Raw genomic sequence first — 19,897 nt, 5'->3', positions numbered from 1 at the left:
GTGTGTATCTAGCATCAAATTCCTTGGTGTCCACATTGCCGAGGATCTCACCTGGTCCCTGAACTCCTTCATCTTGATCAAAAAGGCGCAATAGCGCCTTTATTTCCTGTGGAGCATCAAGAAATCTCACCTCTGTCCCAGAATACTGACGGACTTTTACCACTGTACCATTGAGAGCAAACTCACCAACTGCATCTTGGTGTGGTATGGTAATTGTATCGGACCGCAAAGCACTCCAGCGGGTGGTGAAAACTGCCCAGCGGATTATCGGCACCCAATTGCCCACCATTGAGAACATCTACCATAAATGCTGCCTGGGCACGGCGAAAAGCATTATCAAGGATGCATCTCACCCTAACCATGGACTTTTTACTCTCCTCCCATCTGGTAGGCGCTACAGGAGCCTCTGCTCCCACACCGGCAGGCACAGGAAGAGCTTCTTCCCTGAGGTTGTGACCCTACTGAACCTCACATCACAGCGCTAAACAATATGGCACCCATATTGTACTGTCTCAGTACCTTTATATTTGTGTGCTGTAGCACTTACTTTTTATTCGCAGTTATTTTGTAAATAACACTATTCTTTGCATTTGTGGTCAGATGCTAATTACATTTCATTGGCTTTGTAGCTGTACTCAGCACAATGACGATGAAGTTGAATCTAATCTAAATCTAATCCAATCCAAATTGAACCAGCATCCATCACTTGTCCTGGCAGCTGCTTCTACACTCTCACCACCCTCTGAGTGGGGGAAAAAAGTTCCCCCTCATGTTCCCCTTAAACATAGGGACATAGAAAACCTACAGCACAATACAGGCCCTTCGGCCCAGAAAGCTGTGCCGAACATGTCCTTACCTGAGAAATTACTAAGGGTTACCCATAGCTGTCTATTTTTCTGAGCTCCATATACCTGTCCAGGAGTCTCTTAAAAGACCCTATCGTATCTGCCTCCACCACCATTCCGGCAACCCATTCCACACTCGCACCACTCCCTGCATTAAAAAAAACTGTACCCTGATATCTCCTCTGTACCTACTTCCAAGCACTTTAAAACTGTGCCCTCTTGTGCTGAACATTTCACCTTTCACCCTTAACCCATGACCTCTAGTTGTAGTTTCACCCACCTCAGTGAAAAAAGGCCTTATCTACACCCTTCATAATTTTATATACCTTTATCAAATCTCCCCTTAAACTTCTATGTTCTTGAGCAAAGGTTTTTGCGTTACTTAACATCCCCATAACAGCATGACTGAAATGAGGAAAATCGGGGAGGATCTGAATGGGGCTGCAAATTGGATTGTCACACATTTGTATTTTTAGCAAAATTCAACTCCACAGAAGTCAAAGGCAAAATGTTAGAAGTTTGAAATAAAATTTAAAAAGTAGTGGTAATACTCAATGCCAGCTCCTGTGCAGAGAGAAGTAGAGTTAATGTGTCAGATCTACAGCATTTCATTGGAATTGAAAAGAGTTATAACTAGGGTGCAGGGAGTAAAGTTGTGTTTTGAGGACAATGGGCAGGAGCATGAATGCATACAGAGGCTTTTTCCCAGGGCTGAAATGGTTTCCACAAGAGGACACAGGTTTAAGGTGCTGGGGAGTAGGTACAGAGGAGATGTCAGGAGTAAATTTTTTATGCAGAGAGTGGTGAGTGCGTGGAATGGGCTGCTGGCAACGGTGGTGGAGGCGGATACGATAGGGTCTTTTAAGTGACTTTTGGATAGGTACATGGAGCTTAGAAAAATAGAGGGCTATGGGTATGCCTAGTAATTTCTAAGGGACATGTTCGGCACAACTTTGTTGGCCAAAGGGCCTGTATTGTGCTGTAGGTTTTCTATGTTTCTGTAGCAATAAGGAAGTGCATAATAGAAGAGAAGACAGGAGAGATGAAATGGAAAGAGAATTAATGATGCAAGGCAAAAAGGTCAAGTTGTCAAGAAATGGTGGGTATAAATAGAAATAGAATCACTATCAGAATCAATGTTTAGAATGTGAACGAGATAGAGAATTAAAGTAACAGGTGACCAGATGCTCAGAGTCACACTTTAAGACTGAATGGTAATGTTCTGCAGAATGGTCACCCGCTCTGTGTTTATGCATGCTTCTTCTTGTGCAGTATATTGAGTTCAGTGGACTGAATGAGTCTCTGGTAAATCACTGTTTCATTCAGAGCCTTGGATAATGAGAAGAAAAGAGATATAATCAGTGTAACTGAGGGAGCCAGTAACCTACGACTTGATAGGAGCTTATCCACCAAAATGGAGAATGAACACAGCACAATAAGATAGAATTCAAATAAATGCAGTAAATATGAGCTTCATACAAGGTGTGGAAAAGCTATAATGAATTTCACATCACCTTTTGCACAAAAATTGCATGTGTCTAAAAAAAAGTTTGCATCTAGTCCCTTTGTCCTGTCAATATTACTTTCATTGTGGTTTTAATAGTATAGTGGAAGCTGTATTATCTGTCAAAATATTTTAAGCTGATGAATAACTTAAAGCCTCAAATTCTGGTCTCATGCTTATGATGTAACATCACTGTAATTCAGATAATGAAGATAGATAGGTATATTATGAAAGGAATATTGCAACATGATATTTTCAAAAGAAGTAAGATAAAATCTAGAAGATAAAAAGAACTATAGTTTTATAGAACTTTTTATTGTCTTCCTTTTATAGAAGACAAAAAGTTACCAATACCTTATGCATGGCTTTGCCGGCCTAAGTTCAGATGGATAATTTCCATGTCAAGCAGTAGGAATGGAGATAAATGAAGTGCTAAGAAATCATAATTTCAAAGTCTACTTTCTGAAACATAGGAATAGATTTAGACCAGAAGACCATAAGATATATGAGCAGAAGTAGGTCATTTGGCCCATTGAGTCTGCTCGGCCATTCAATCATGGGCTGATCCAATTCTTCCAGTCATCCCCACTCCCCTACCTTCACCCCATACACTTTGATGCCCTGGCTAATCAAGAACCTCTCTCTCTCTGCCTTAAATACACCCAATGACTTGGCCTCCACAGCTGCTCGTGGCAACAAATTCCACAGATTTAACACCCTCTGTCAAAAGTAATTTCTCCACATCTCAGTTCTAAAAGAATGTCCTTCAATCCTGAAGTTGTGCCCTGTTGTCCTAGACTCCCCTACCATGGGAAATAACTTTGCCATATCTTATCTGTTCAGGCCTATTAAAATTCTGAATGCTTCAATGGGATCCCCTGCCTCATTCTCCTGAACTCCAGGGAATACAGCCCAAGAGCTGCCAGACATTCCTCATACGGTAACCCTTTCATTCCTGGAATCATTCTTGTGAATCTTCTCTGAACCCTCTCGAGTATATCCTTTCTAAAATAAGGCACCCAAAACTGCACACAATAACCCAAGTGTGGTCTCACAAGTGCCTTATAGAGCCTCAAAGTCACATCCCTGCTCTTATATTCTATACCTCTAGAAACGAATGCCAATATTGCATTCGCCTTCTTCACAACCTTCAGCAACTGTGGGATCGAGTTTAAGAGCCGAGAGGTAATGCTGCAATTATATAGGACCCTGGTCAGACCCCACTTAGAGTACTATGTTCAGTTCTGGTTGCCTTACTATAGGAAGGATGTGGAAACCATAAAAAGGCTGCAGAGGAGATTTACGAGGATGTTGCCTGGATTGGGGAGCATGCCTTATGAGAACAGGTTGAATGAACTTAGCCTTTTTTCCTTGGAACGACGGAGAATGAGAGGTGACCTGATAGAGGTGTATAAGATGATGAGAGAGATTGATCGTGTGGATAGTCAGAGGCTTTTTCCCAGGGCATGGTTTTAAGGTGCTTGGAAGGAGGTACAGAGGAGATACCAGGGGTGAGTTTTTTAAGCAGAGAGTGGTGAGTGCATGGAATGGGCCGCCGGTGATGGTGGTGGAGGCAGATACGATAGGTCTTTTAAGAGACTCCTGGACAGGTATAGGAGCTCAGAAAAATAGAGGGCTATGGGTACCCTAGGTAATTGCTCAGGTAAGGCCATGTTCGGCACAGCTTTGTGGGCCGAAAGGCCTGTATTGTGCTGTAGGTTTTCTATGTTTCTATAACCAACTCAGCCTGGAGGTTAACCATTAGGGTATCTTGCACAAGGACCCTTTGCATCTCTGCATTTTGAATTCTCTCCCCAACTAAATAGTAGTCTGCCCATTTACTTCTTCCACCGAAGTGCATGACCATACATTTTCCAACAGTGTATTACATTTTCCAACATTGTATTTCATTTGCCACTTTTTTGCCCATTCCCCTAAACTACCTAAGTCTCTCTGCAGGCTCTCGTTTCCTCAACACTACCCACTCCTCCACCTATCTTTGTATCATCGCAAATTTAGCCAGAAATCTATTAATACCGTAGTCCAAATCACTGACATCATCATCATCATCATCATCATCAGGTGCCGTGCCCAGTCTGAGCTTTGACCACCATGGCCCACACACTCCTGTTTCGGGTCAAGTGGATCAATTCATTGGTATTCATTTCCAGTTCTCTGTCTGCTATCTCCATCATCATTTGTCTCTGTCTTCCTCTTGCTTTCTTCCCTTTAGTCTTTCCCATAATTATCCATGCATTCTAACTCCTGTTTCCTAATCACATGTCCAATGAAGTTACGTTGCCTTTTCATGATCTCATACATTATTTCTTTTTGTGTTTGCTCTGTTCATGACATCCTCGTTAGATATTCGTTTCGTCCATGATATTCTTTGCATCCTCCTCAAAAACGACATCTCTGTTGTTACAATTCATTTCCTCATGTTACTAGATATTGTCCAACATTCTGAGCCATATAACATAACTGGATAAACGTAACATTTCAGTACTCTGAGGTGGGTTGTCATGCCTAGTTTAGTATTGGTCAGCATACTCTTCATTCTCGTAAAGATGTCTTTTGCCATCAATATTCTTCTTTTGATGTCCATGTTGCACCTGCCACCTGATGTCACCCAGCTTCCTAAGTAGCAAAAGTTCTGTACTTGTTTTATGTCTTCCCTGTTTATTCTCAGCCTGCAGATAGGATTCTCCTTCTTCTTGGATATCACTGTACATTCTGTCTTTTTGCAATTGATAGATAGACCCATTTTTGCACTTTCTTCAACAATTATATCAATTAAGTTTTGTAGTTCTTCCTCCGTACTTGCAATTAACACAGTGTCATCTGCATATCTGAAATCATTGATGTTTTCACCGCCAACTTTGATTCCTAACATGTCTCTTATTTTTTGTAATATTGTTTCACTGTACACATTAAATAAATCAGGGGAGAAAACACACCCTTGTCTAATGCCTCTCTTGATTTTCGTAAACTGACTCTCTTCTCCATCTATTCTTACAGCGGCAGTTTGCTCCCAGTACAGATTTCTGATTAGACGTAGGTCTTTCGAATCTAGATCTAAAGTTTTCTGTAATATTTCAAATAACTTATTGTGCTTCACTTTATGAAATGCTTTTGTGTAGTCGATAAAACAAACAAATCTTTTTGCACTTGAATAGCTCGTTCTGATAGTATCCTTAACATCAATATTGTGTTTCTTGTTCCTTTGTCTTTCACAAAACCACATTGTTCTTTACCAATTTCAGCTTGTATCTTACTTTTAGCTCTTGTCATCAAAATTCTTAGAAATATCTTGGTGATATGACTCATTAAACTTATGGTCCTATGTAATTCACATTCTATTGCTCCAGCTTTCTTAGGAAGAGTGATAAATACTGATTTTTTCATCTCTTCTGGTGTTATTCCAGTCTCATAAATGTCATTGATTAAATCAGTAAGTTTTTCAATTCCATAATCTTCAAGGGCGATAATTTGTTCTATTACTAAGTCATCAGGACCTGCTTCCTTTCCTTTCTTCATCTTATTTATTGCATTATGAACTTCAGATTTTGAAATACTTGGGCCTTCAATATTTTTCTTAATTTCTGTTTTTTCGCCTCGATTGTCTTCGAACAATTCCTGAATATACTCAGTCCATCTGTTCATAATCTCATCTTTTTCCATGATAATGGTACTGTTCTTTGCTCGCAAACATCCACCTGAAGAACAGAGGAGCTTTTTACCAGTGATATTCTTGATTTGTTGATGTAACCTTTTGGATCAGTAATAGGGATTCTTTCTATTTGCTCACATTCCTGGTTTAACCATTCTTCTTTGGCTTTTTGACATAGCTATTAACTTTTTTATCTAAGGACATATTTTATAGGATTTGCTTTCTTCCATCTCCTTTCTTCCATTAGATTTTTGATTTCATCTGTCATCTATTTATTCTTTGTGCTTTTTACTTTTTTAGGAATCACTGACTTTGCTGATTCTACCAAGGCATCCTTTAGACAGCTAAGTTTCATTTCTACATCATTGCTATCATCTTCAACATATTCTGTTTCTAGACTTTGAAATCTATTCCTTACTTCAGTTGTAAACATTTGTCTTAAGTTTTCTTCTTAAATTAATTGCAAGTAGTCAAGGGATTGTTCAGGTTTTTGCTTCTTTAGTTTTTTAAGTTTTACTTTTACATGACATACTATTGGGTTATGGTCACTATTACAGTCTGCACCTGGATATGTTTTGCATTGAGTCACTGAGTTTCTAAATCTTTGGTTTATAGTAATAAAGTCAATTTGATTTCTAGTGTTACCACCTGGACTTTTCCAGGTCCACAAGCGTCTTGGATGGTTTTTAAAGTAGGTATTCATAATAACCCGATTATTCATCTTGCACCATTCTACCCATTTCTCACCTCATTCATTTCTTTCCCCTAGTCCAAATTTTCCTATGGTATTTCCATCAGCACCTTGTCCTACTTTAGTATTTAGATCTTCCATGACAATAACAATATTTTGAGATTTGCATCCATTCTTTGCTTGTTCAAGCTCTTCATAGAATTTATCTATATCTTCATTTGTTCCATCTGTTGTTGGTGCATATACTGTATAATTGCTAAATCAAATGGTTGTCCTCTGAATCTAACAAGGAGCACTCTTTCTGATATTGCCCAATGTCCTAAAACACTTTTTGCATGCTTTCATCCATAAGAATTCCTACTCCATTAGTATGGGATGTTCCACAAGAATAAATTAGTGTTTTATTTCTACTCTGACATGTTCCAGCACCTATCCAACGAACTTCACTAATTCCCATGATGTTAATCTTTAGTCTTTCCATTTCATTTATCACATTGTCCAATCTTCCAGCTTGATATAGGGTTCTTAAATTCCAAATGGCAATAATTTTCTTTTGTGTTACTTGAATTTTATGAACAGTAGCTTGATTACAGTTGGGGATCCCCTGCTGACCAGAATCAACCCGACCAAGCGAAGCATCTTCAGAATGTTCTTGAAGATCCTCTTGATGCTGTTGTTGTGTAATACATTTTGTGAATTTGACCATGGTTTTTTTAGCAAATAGATTCTAGGAAACCTAGTATCTAGCAACAGTGGTTTGATATTGCCTACAGTTGGGTGAACTAAGAAATTGCCATTTCTCTTCCCAAATATTCATCCACCTGTACTATAGCCGTTGACATTTGAGGTCCTAGCACATCCGCCTTCTCTGTCATAAGTTCAGTTACTGAACCTGTCAGATCTGCTGTTGGCCTTCGCTCGTATCCCGAGCAGGAACCCTTGCAAGTGCTACTGTTCCGGGTCAGAGCGGCCCTGGGAGCAATGATTGACTAAGGGGTAACTCCACTTTCCCCAAAGCTCTGTAAGTTCCCAATCGGAGCCTCGTCACTGGTTGCAATTTGAAGTCAAACCCAGGACAAATCACTGACATACATTATAAAAAGCTACAGTCCCAACACCAATCCCTGTGGAACTCCACTGGTAACCGGCATCTGACCAGAATAGGATCCCTTTATTCCCTCTCTGTTTTCTGTCGACCAGCCAATGCTCCACCCATGCTAATAACTTATTTGGCTAAGCAGCCTCATGTGCGGCACCTTGTTGAAGGCCTTCTGAAAATCCAAGTACACCACATCTACTACATCATCTTTGTCTGTCCTGCTTGTAATTTCCTCAAAGAATTGCAGTAGGTTTGTCAGACAGGATTTTCCTTTCAGGAAACCATGCTGGCTTTGGTCTATCTTGTCATATGCCTCCAGGCACTCCATAATCTCATCCCTAACAATTGATTCCAACAACTTCCCAACCACTGATGTCAGGCTAACAGGTCTATAGTTTCCCTTCTGCTGCCTCCCACCCTTCTTAAGTAGCGGAATAACATTTGGAATTTTCCAGTCATCTGATACAATGCCAGAATCTATCAATTCTTGAATGACTCCTCAATCTCTCCAGCTACTTCCTTCAGAATCCAAGGGTGCATGAAGAGATTTATCCACCCTCAGACCATTAAGCTTCCTGGGCACCGTCTCAGTCATAATTTTCACTGCATAAACTTCACTTCCCTGACACTCTTGAATGTCCGGTACACTGCAGATGTCTTCTACTGTGAAGACTGATGCAAAATACGCATTCAGTTCCTCTGCTATCTCTGCAATTCTTATTACAATATCTCCAGCATCATTTTGTATTGGTCCTGTATCTACCCTCAATTATCTTTTACCCTTTATATACCTAAAAAAGCTTTTAGAATCTTCTTGATATTAGTTGCCAGCTTCCTCTCATAATTCATCTTTTCCTTCCAAATGACCTCCTTTGCTTTCTTCTTCAAGAATTTTATAGTTATAATTGACAATCCCTTTTATATAATTTTAAGCTATTATATGATATTTAACATTTGTAATTAATTTTCACATTATCCTTGCTTAATTTGAGCCCTCAAATTACTTGTAATTTTTTTTCCAGTTCATTACAGAAATAAGCAGTTGGAGAAGTATTGTGAAATGTTGCCCCTTGGTGTTATTGAGGGACTAATACTATAATCCCATCAGTGTTTTGGGCCTGTCCTATTTCAGTCTTCACCCGAATTGTCTCTGCGGATGAGCCCTGCAGTGTGTCCTCTCTGAATATTGCTATGGTATTCTCCTTTATGGTATTCTTCCCACCCCGCCACATGCAAAAATGCCATTCCCTATTCCCAGTTCCTCCGTCTCCGCCGCATCTGCTCTGAGAATGAGGTTTACTGTTCCAGGACATCTCAAATGTCCTCTTTCTTTAAGGATCGTGGTTTCCCTTCTGCCGTCATCAATGATGCCCTCACCCACATCTCCTCCATTTCCCGCACCGGTTCTCACCCCATCCTCCCGTCACCACAACAGGGACAGAGATCCCCTTGTCCTCACCTACCACCCCACCAGCCTCCGGATCCAGCACATTATCCTCCGCAACTTCCGCCACCTTCAACAGGACCCCACCACTAAGCACATCTTTCCCTCTCCACTCCTCTCCGCTTTCCGCAGGGATCAGTCCCTCCGTGACTCTCTGGTCCACACATCCCTCCCCATGGATCTCCCACCTGGCACTTATCCCTGTAAGCGCAGTGCTACACCTGTCCCTACACCTCCTCTCTTGCCACCATTCAGGGCCCCAACCAGTCCTTCCAAGTGAGGCAACACTTCACTTGTGAGTCTGTCGGGGTCATCTATTGCATCCGGTGCTCCTGGTGCGGCCTCCTCTACATCGATGAAACCCGACGCAGATTGGGAGACCGCTTCGTCAAGCACCTCCACTCCGTCCACCAAAACAGACAGGATCTCCCAGTAGCCACCCACTTCAACTCTGCTTCCCACTCCCATTCAGATATGTCCATACATGGCCTCCTCTACTGCCATGATGAGGCTAAACTCAGGTTGGAGGAGCAATACCTCATATACCGTCTAGGTAGTCTCCAGCCCCTTGGTATGAACATAGAATTCTCCAACTTCTGGTAATTCCCTCCCCCTCCCTTCCTCTATCCTATGTCACTCTGCCCCCTCCCCCAGCTGCCTATCACCTCCCTCATGGTTCCACCCCCTTCTACTACCCATTGTGTTTTCCCCTATTCTTTCTTCACCTTTCCTGCCTATCACCTCCCTGTTTCCCTTCCCCCACCCCTTTATCTTTCCCCTTACTGGTTTTTCACCTGGAACCTACCAGCCTTCTCCTTCCCACTCTCCCCCCATCTTCTTTAAAGGGCCTCTGCTCCTTCCCTCTTCAGTCCTGACGAAGGGTTCCAGCCCGAAACGTCAAACAATCTTTTCCACTGATGCTGCCCGATGTGCTGAGTTCCTCCTGCGTGCTGTGAGTTTTCCTTTATCAGTAGTACAACCCTTACACCTCTCTTTTACACTCTGCTCTGTCACATCTAAAACAACAAAACCCAGGGACATGTAGTAAACCTTTCCCTCATGTAGTAAAATCTCTGTAACAGCAGCAACATTGTAATTCCATGTACTGATACAGATTCTAACTTCATTGTCCTCACTTATAATACTCTGAGCATTCAAGTATAACCTATGCCTTGCTGTCCCTCCTTTCAGTGTGACTTGTCATACTATGCAACCCCACCGCCTGGTGCTCTGCTGTCATATTCCCCATCCCCCTACCACTCTGGTTTAGACCCTCCTGAGTAACGCCAGCAAAACCTTGGTGAGGATATTTGTTCCCCTCCCATTCAGATGCAAAACAATCTTGTTTGTACAGGTTCTACCTGCCCTGGAAGAGCGCCCAATGATCCAGAAATATGAAGCCCTCTTTCTTGCACCATCTATTTAGCCACATATTGAACTGCACTATGTATCCCTTTCTCATCTCACTACTACGTAGTGTGGGTACTAATCCTGGTTGCAACCCTAGAAGTCTTGCTAACTCCCTAAAATCCCTTGCAGGACCTCATCTCTGATCCTGCCATTGCCATTGGTACAACAGGGACCATGACTTTGGCTGCCGTTCTCCCCCTCAGACAGCGAGACATCCTTGATCCTGGCAGCAAAGAAGCAGCACATCCTTGAGTCTCAACTGCAGCCATTTATCTTTTGGCATTGTGCACAATGAGCAGCAGAGTGTCGCTAGTGTATAGGTAAATGGTCGAATCAGGAGATTAGAGGTGAATGTGGTGAAAAAAAATAGGATTGTTGAAGGATTAATATAAACGTATCGGTGGTGATAGATGTGAACTCAGTGGCAAAAGGGCCTATTTCCATGCTAAGTCATTCAAGGATCTCTGAAAACCATTTTCCTTGCGTACTTACCATGAGCAGATTCTGAGCTAATGAAAACTGTTTATGAATTAATCCGTTGCACGCTATTGGACAATTCAACTGTTGTTAAATTGATTTAATTTTGCAATATTGATAATGAATAAAATGTTTGTAAAAATATATGTAGTACAACATGTGGCCAAGTGGTTAAGGCATTAAACTAGTGACCTGAAGGTCGTGAGTTCGAGCCCCATCAAGGGAACGTGTTGTGTCCTTGAGCAAGGCACTTAATCACACATTGCTCTGCGATGACACTGGCGCCAAGCTGTGTGGGTCCTAATGCCCTTCCCTTGGACAACATTGGTGTCGTGGAGAGGGGAAACTTGCAGCATGGGCAACTGCTTGTCTTCCATACAACCTTGTCCTGGCCTGCGCCCTGGAGAGCGAAGACTTTCCAGGCACAGATCCATGGTCTCACAAGACAAATGGATGCCTTTACAACATGGAAGTAAATTAGTGTCTGGTTATTATTTGCAACATTAATTCAAAACTATAGAATATTTAAAAAATATTTCCTGCCATTTCTTTAAATTGAAGAAACGCAAACAACAGGAATTCTGCAGATGCTGGAAATTCAAGCAACACACATGAAGGTTGCTGGTGAACGCAGCAGGCCAGGCAGCATCTCTAGGAAGAGGTACAGTCGACGTTTCAGGCTGAGACCCTTCGTCAGGACTAACTGAAGGAAGAGCTAGTAAGAGATTTGAAAGTGGGAGGGGGAGGGGAGATCCAAAACGATAGGAGAAGAATGTGTGTATAAAAATAAATAATGGATGGGGTACGAGGAGGAGGTGTGGCATGAACATCGACTTCTCTGACTTCCGCTAATGCCCCACCTCCCCCTCGTACCCCATCCATTATTTATTTTTATACACACATTCTTTCTCTCACTCTCCTTTTTCTCCCTCTGTCCCTCTGACTATACCCCTTGCCCATCCTCTGGGTTCCCCCCTCCCTTTGTCTTTCTCTCTGGGCCTCCTGTCCCATGATCCTCTCGTATCCCCTTTTGCCTATCACCTGTCCAGCTCTTGGCTCCATCCTTCCCACTCCTGTCTTCTCCTATCATTTTGGATCTCCCCCTCCCCCTCCCACTTTTAAATCTCTTACTAGCTCTTCCTTCAGTTAGTCCTGACGAAGGGTCTCAGCCTGAAACGTCGACTGCACCTCTTCCTAGAGATGCTGCCTGGCCTGCTGCGTTCACCAGCAACTTTGATGTGTGTTTCTTTAAATTAAATAAAGTTTTGACACTGGAAATAGATTTAATTATTGTATCTCAGCCACTACAACTTAAATACTAAAATATCCATCTTTATTTTCAGGGTAATTTAGTTGCAATAAAACACGTGAATAAGAAAAGGATTGACCTCACCAGACAAGTGCTATTTGAATTAAAACATGTAAGTATACAAATTTCTGAGCTTCTTCAGAAACGATCTTATCAACTCTGTGCATGAACTCAAGTACTTCTAATGATTTGTCTGTTACAGATGCGGGATGTGCAGTTTAATCACTTGACAAGATTCATTGGAGCCTGCATTGATAGTCCAAATATCTGCATTGTAACAGAATACTGTCCTCGAGGAAGCCTTCAGGTAAGATGGTGACACAATTTTGTGAGATGAAGATGGAAACTATAGCAATTTTGCTTGAAGCATAGTTACTTGGTCACTGATGTCGCTCACCACAAGAAATCACATTACTAGTTTCAGTTCTTATTTGATGAGGAATCACTTATAGCTAATGAGTTATTAAGATAAGAACTGGTCTGTTATTCAATGGAAAATGATACACAAGTGAAACTTATTTTGAAGGGACTGTAACTGAAACCATTCACATTGTCAAAAATAGTATGCTGTTATATTTAATGCTTTTGTGAAACAGGGATGGAATGAACTGGACTTCAGCTGGCAGTTTCTGAGAAACTGCTGGGTCGCAGCAATGTACGGACAAGCTCATCTCTGACATCCATGTCTGTACATTGGAACACAGAATTCAGAGGTGAGCTGGAGGTTAGAGGCCAGCTTATCTGACCTCACTCTGGCCTAGCCACTGAGTCCAGGAGCTAAAGAGTTGCAGTCTTGAATTGTGGGGTTGGATTTGTTTTTGGATCTAGGTCTTTCTATTTGATACATTTTGGCCACGATCCCTTGAATGAGGTCACTCATATTGCTTAAAGGGTAAATGCAAGTAAAACTTCTACATTTTGTAATCTTTATAGAGCTCTTCAGCCCACCTAGTCCATGGCAGCGTGATCTTCTGCCTAGTTGCATCCACCTGAACTAGACCAAAGTTGTCCATATCACTCATCCAAATTTCTCATAAGTATTACAATTTTACTTGCATCTGCCACTTCTGATGACACTTGCACCATTGTCTAATTGAAGAAGATCCCCACAAAATCCAGCATTTGACCTTTCATACCAACTGTATGACTTCTCACTCCAGTCTCATTCAACCTGAGGGGAAAAAACCTGCAAGCATTCACCCTGTCTATAACCCTCATAATTTTGGAGACTTCTATGAGATCTCTCCTCATTCTCCTGCATGCCAGAGAATAAAGTCCGAATTTATTTGATCTTCCCTTATTATACAGGTCCTCAAGTCCTGACAACATTCTTCCAATTATTTTCTACATATCAGATATAATTAGCAATCGTTTAAAGAGTCTTTGCTAGTGGGGAACTGTTAAAAGACCATGCTAGGAGAGGGGCCTGGAAAGGAGTGGTGAGGGGGGGGATATAGACACAGAAACTAGCCCCCATCAATTGATTTCATGGAACTGCAAACATGAGTGTATCTGTGAAAGATGCAAGTGTGGAATTTACAGTTTTAATGATGCTCCTGGTAGATTTTGACTTCAAGTGCAGCACCTGCCTTATTATTATTCCCCTAAAGACTGGAGTAGTGACAAGTCTAACTGCTGCTGATTCACACTGAGCTCCGACTGTGGAGTTCAGAATTGAATGAAACCTGGACTTTCCAATCCCATTGCAAACATGGTGCATTGCATTTACTAAAACTGTCAAGCCACATAGCCACTGTAAACCATGTTAAATTATGGGTTGTGCTATTTGTAATTATGGAATGGTTGTAATATAGTTTGTTGGATTCTGACTCTAAAACTGGATCAGGCTTGGATTTATAGCAAGATATGGTTTCTTTTATGATTTTGTATTTTAAAGCAAGATTTGGGTGAATGATGTTTGCCACTTGATCTTGCCTGTGTAAGTAATCAGATTGTGTTAAATTGCTGCAGGATCCTTTAATGTGCTGGATTGTTTCTGGTTTCTTGTGATATTTTCTGCATTTATTGTCTTGAATTTGTTGGCCTTCTATCATGTATTTTGATAATTTTTCTGTTAACCACCTGGTCCTGTTTTGCCACAAGGAACCCTTCTGTCTCTTGAAAAAGGTCTCCAACTCTTTTTTTTTCTCACTTTCTTTTTGTATTTGCACAGATTATTGTCTTTTGCACACTGGTTGTCGCCCTGTTGGTGCGGTCTTTCACTGATTCTATTATGGTTATTGGATTTATTGAGTATGCTCACAAGAGAATGAATCTCAGGATTATATATGGTGGCATATTTTGTGTGTACTTCAATAATTAGTTTAATTTGAACTTTGATAGAACTTTAAAAAAAGTATATTGTACAACTGAAAATAGAGGTCAGGTGAGGAATAACTAAATGGAAATTAGCTTAATTGTCTAAGCTGAATTTCTTTATTGATTGAGATTTCTCCCTGTAATGTATTGAAGATGGCACTGCCTATGCTTATCTTTGGTGACACTGTGCAGAAAACATTCTTTTTCATTTTATATATCCTAGCACCAGTTGAAATTAGTTTCAGGGTTAAAGAATTCAAAACAACATTATATTGTTTCTCTATTTCCACAGATTCTCCACTGCTTATTGAGAGTAAGATTTGAAACTTGGAATTTCTCCTTGGCTAAATATATCCGTATTGATCTGGCTTAAAAAATGTATTTTGATTGCAACTCTGCCCAGTGGTAATGAATACAGAAAGTGAGGCTTGTTGGAACAGCTAATAGGAATTCTGCAGCAGTACACAGTAAAGCAGAGAGTCTAAATCCTTATCGGTAGAAAGAATGAAACTTAAAGGTGAAATATAAAGGTTCTTTTCACCTTTAATTTTCTGTGAAGAAAATTAAAATATATTGAAGTGATTGAGCTGATTTTTGATTTACTGAAAGATTATTTAGTAGAGAGACTTATGGAGAGAATTACATAGCCAAAAGCCCAGAGAAGCGAAGACACACTGTAGCTGTCCATGATTGTACATATCTGGGATGAATAAGAGACCAGCACAAATGTTAACTGTAAAAGGCATCCGTTAACCTTGCGAGAACATGGATCTGCACCTGGAAAGTCTTCACTCTCCAGGGCGCAGGCCTGGGCAAGGTTGTATGGAAGACCAGCAGTTGCCCATGCTGCAAGTCTCCCCTCTCCATGATACCAATGTTGTCCCAGGGAAGGGGATTAGGACCCATACAGCTTGGCACCGGCGTCGTCGCAGAGCACTGTGTGATTAAGTGCCTTGCTCAACGACACAACACGTTGCCTCGGCTGGGGCTCGAACTCACGAACTTCAGATCGCTAGTCGAATGCCTTAACCACTTGGCCACATGCCCACGTGTTAACTGTAGGGCTGGTGATTAGACATAGGGAAGGGAAGAACTACGAAGATATTTGAAAATAAATGAGAATTTTTTATTTTTCTCATCGCCACAAAGGAAGCCCGTGTCTGTTAGCTAGAACAGGAGTCAGCCGTGAATGGGGCTTAGTGTGTGATAGTCAGAGTTAAAGGCCCCTTGAGGTTTATGGAGGGTAAAAGTTGGCTGACTTTCCAGGAGAACTTCTGAATAACAGAACCTGGAAGTGATGAAAGGGTTGTTTTAATGTATTAGCGCAAATGAGCGGTCTGGGATGTTATGGGAGATAGAAATAGATGGAAACAAAAAAGAGGGGTGAACTTTTATTTTATCTATGTTTTAAGGTGAACTTCTAAAAATCAGTCATGTAGGAATATTTTATTCAAAGAAAATAAAGGCATTTATGTAATTTTATTTATCAGCCATCAAGTGGCAAGCCCACAGCTGGAAGTAATCTAAACAGCCAATAATCAAATTTTTTTCAGACATGGTGCTTCCTTGTGAATGTTTTGTGGTTATGATAGACCACTGGAAGCTGAACATAAATGCAAATTCCAACTACTTGTATCACATGGAATTTGGAGAAACAAGAAATTAACTTCTATTGAATATAACACATTTAATTGCATAATGGTGCTGATCCTTTGCAATAGTTCAACTAAGCTAAAACTGTTCTGTTGATATTTTTCACTTGTACTCAGTGTTTGAGGCTTCTAGCTTAAGTGTTCAACAATAATCATCCAGCACTGATGGATTCCAGTTGCTCTGATAGCTTTTCTCCATGAACGCAATGACCAGGAGAAATATTTCACCATGCTCGTCACTGACAGCGCCAAGATTTGCAAGGAAAAATCTAAATGGGAATGCAGAAAATGAATCTTTACTGACACGTTACATTCATGGGTTTGTATGTTTGAAGCACGTTGTCAACCAGCTGCAAGTAGTTTGGTGCTCTGTAGTTGCCAAGAAAATTTTCAACAACAGCCTTGAATGCCTTCCATGCGATTTCCTCTGGTCCCACTAGAAGTACTATGAATTGCCTGTCCTCGATGACCTGTTCGATTTGTGGACCAACAAAAATGCCTTACTTAATCTTGGCTTCAGTTATTCTGGGAAACATCTTTCTCAAATATCGAAATCCTTCACCATCCTTGTTCATTGCTTTCACAAAATTTTTCACAAGCCCCAGTTTTATGTGAAGAGTAGGCGAAAATATCTTTATGCACCACACTTTTATGCCCTGGAATCAACTGCTTAAAAAGTGGCTGATCCTCGTTGACCTAATGAGATTCTTTAGCACGGCTGTCCCATTCACAAATGAAACGACAGTACTTGGTGTATCTGAGCTGCATTCCTAGTAGCAGTGCTGCTATTTTCAGATCACCGCAGATGCTCTAGTTGTAGTTGCTGTACTGTATGCGTTTCAATGACTTCCAAATTTCCGCAGTTTCCTTTGATGCGTACTGCATAGCCAATTGGTATTGAAGGGTGGACATAGCGTCACATAACAGCACAGCTTTCAGGCTTAACACTGAAGAATCAATAAAAAGATGCCATTGTGGGACATGCTGGCAACCCAAAATATGCCTGGACAAGGCTGAAAACTTTTCGAGTTACAATGAGGGCAACACTTTAATTGATTTCATTGATTTATGAATTGAAATAAAAAAATAGATGATTCCAAAATGATGGTGCAAGCTAACACCCCATAAGCATTCTTAACTACCCTATCTACCTGTGAGGCAGCTTTCAGGGATCTGTGGACATGTACCCCCAGATCCCTCGGCTCCTCCACACTACCAAGTATCCTGCCATTTACCTTGTACTCTGCCTTGAAGTTTGTCCTTCCAAAGTGTACCACCTCATACTTCTCCGGGTTGAACTCCATCTGCCACTTCTCAGCCCACTTCTGCATCCTATCGCTGTCTCTCTGCAATCTTTGACAATCCTGTACACTATCTACAACACCACCAACCTTCGTAACATCTGCAATCTTGCCAACCCACTCTTCTACCCCCACATCCAGGTTGTTAATAAAAATCACGAAAAGAAAAGGTCCCAGAACAGATCCTTGTGGGACACCACTAGTCACAATCCTCCAGTCTGAATGTACTCCCTCCACCACGACCCTCTGCCTTCTGCAGGCAAGCCAATTCTGAATCCACCTGGCCAAACTTCCCTGGATCCCATGCCTTCTGACTTTCTGAATAAGCCTACCATGTGGAACCTTGTCAAATGCCTTACCAAAATCCATATAGATCACATCCACTGCACTACCCTCATCTATATGCCTGGTCACCTCCTCAAAGAACTCTATCAATCTTGTTAGACATGATCTGCCCTTCACAAAGCCATGCTGACTGTCCCTGATCAGACCATGATTCTCTAAATGCCCAGAGATCCTATCTCTAAGAATCTTTTCCAACAGCTTTCCCACCACAGACGTAAGGCTCACTGGTCTATAGTTACCCAGACTATCCCTACTACCTTTTTTGAACAAGGGGACAACATTCGCCTCCCTCCAATCCTCCGGTACCATTCCCATGGACAACGAGGACATAAAGATCCTAGCCAGAGGCTCAGCAATCTCTTCCCTTGCCTCGTGGAGCTGCCTGGGGGATATTCCGTCAGGCCCCGGGGACTTATCTGTCCTAATGTATTTTAACAACTCCAACACCTCCTCTCCCTTAATATCAACATGCTCCAGAACATCAACCTCACTCATATTGTCCTCACCATCATCAAGTTCCCTCTCATTGGTGAATACCGAAGAGAAGTATTCATTGAAGACCTCGCTCACTCCCACAGCCTCCAGGCACATCTTCCCACCTTTATCTCTAATCGGTCCTACCTTCACTCCTGTCATCCTTTTTTTCTTCACATAATTGAAGAATGCCTTGGGGTTTTCCTTTACCCTACTCACCAAGGCCTTCTCATGCCCCCTTCTTGCTCTTCTCAGCCCCTTCTTAAGCTCCTTTCTTGCTTCCCTATATTCCTCAATAGACCCATCTGATCCTTGCTTCCTAAACCTCATGTATGCTGCCTTCTTTCACCTGACTAGATTTTCCACCTCACTTGTCACCCATGGTTCCTTCACCCTACCATTCTTTATCTTCCTCACCGGGGCAAATTTATCCCTAACATCCTGCAAGAGATCTCTAAACATCAACCACATGTCCATAGTACATTTCCCTGCAAAAACATCATCCCAATTCACTCCCGCAAGTTCTAGCCTTTTAACCTCATAATTTGTCTTTCCCCAATTAAATATTTTCCTGTCCTCTCTGATTCTATCCTTTTCCATGATAATGCTAAAGGCCAGGGAACGGTGGTCACTGTCCCCCAGATGCTCACCCACTGAGAGATCTGTGACCTGACCCGGTTCATTACCTAGTACTAGATCTAGTATGGTATTCCCCCTGGTCGGCCTGTCCGCATATTGTGACAGGAATCCATCCTGGACACACTTAACAAACTCTGACCCATCTAAGCCCTTGGAGCTAATCAGGTGCCAATCAATATTAGGGAAGTTAAAGTCACCCATGATAACAACGCTGTTATTTTTGCACCTTTCCAAAATCTGCCTCCCAATCTGTTCCTCTGTATCTCTGCTGCTAGCAGGGGGCCTATAGAATACCCCCAATAGAATAATAGAGTAAGAAAGTCATCCTTGACCAGAGGAGACTGTCAAGGTAGGAGGAGGAATTGAGGGTTATAGAAACTGGCACAGGAGTGAAGTTGGGGCCAGAATAAATCATTGGTGACAGGGCAAGTATGATGGGCCTGGTAGCCTGCTTCCCCTATTTTCTTGTGGTCTTGTGTCACTTGGATATATTGCTTCTATATTGTGCCATGGCAGACCAAACTATCTTACTGATAGCAGTAGATGCCTTCTTTAAGAAAGGAAAAGAATAATTATATACTGTACAGGAAGAGAAAAGGAAAAAAAGTTTGACATTCCAAAGTCGTTCCTACCTATTTAATTTGTTCGTCTTTAGGTACCAGGTGGTATGAGAGCCACTGAACTAAATCAAATCTCTAAATGTAAATGAAACCATTAT

At 41.5% G+C, this 19,897-nt stretch overlaps 1 protein-coding gene across 1 annotated transcript in view; it reads left to right on the top strand.

Annotated features, from left to right (window-relative positions):
- The window catches only part of npr2 (natriuretic peptide receptor 2), a 160,866-nt gene that overhangs the window by 77,543 nt on the left and 63,426 nt on the right, over window positions 1-19,897 (top strand). The window contains exons 11-12 of the mRNA XM_072252432.1: window positions 12,484-12,561; window positions 12,652-12,756. Of these exons, the coding sequence (XP_072108533.1) occupies window positions 12,484-12,561; window positions 12,652-12,756 (183 nt within the window). The remainder of the gene's footprint in view (window positions 1-12,483; window positions 12,562-12,651; window positions 12,757-19,897) is intronic.

The sequence above is a fragment of the Mobula birostris genome, chromosome 3 (assembly GCF_030028105.1).
Source record: "Mobula birostris isolate sMobBir1 chromosome 3, sMobBir1.hap1, whole genome shotgun sequence".
Lineage (NCBI taxonomy): Eukaryota > Metazoa > Chordata > Chondrichthyes > Myliobatiformes > Myliobatidae > Mobula > Mobula birostris.
The sequence above is the reverse complement of the archived record's forward strand: the minus strand, read 5'-3'. Positions and strand labels throughout refer to the sequence as shown.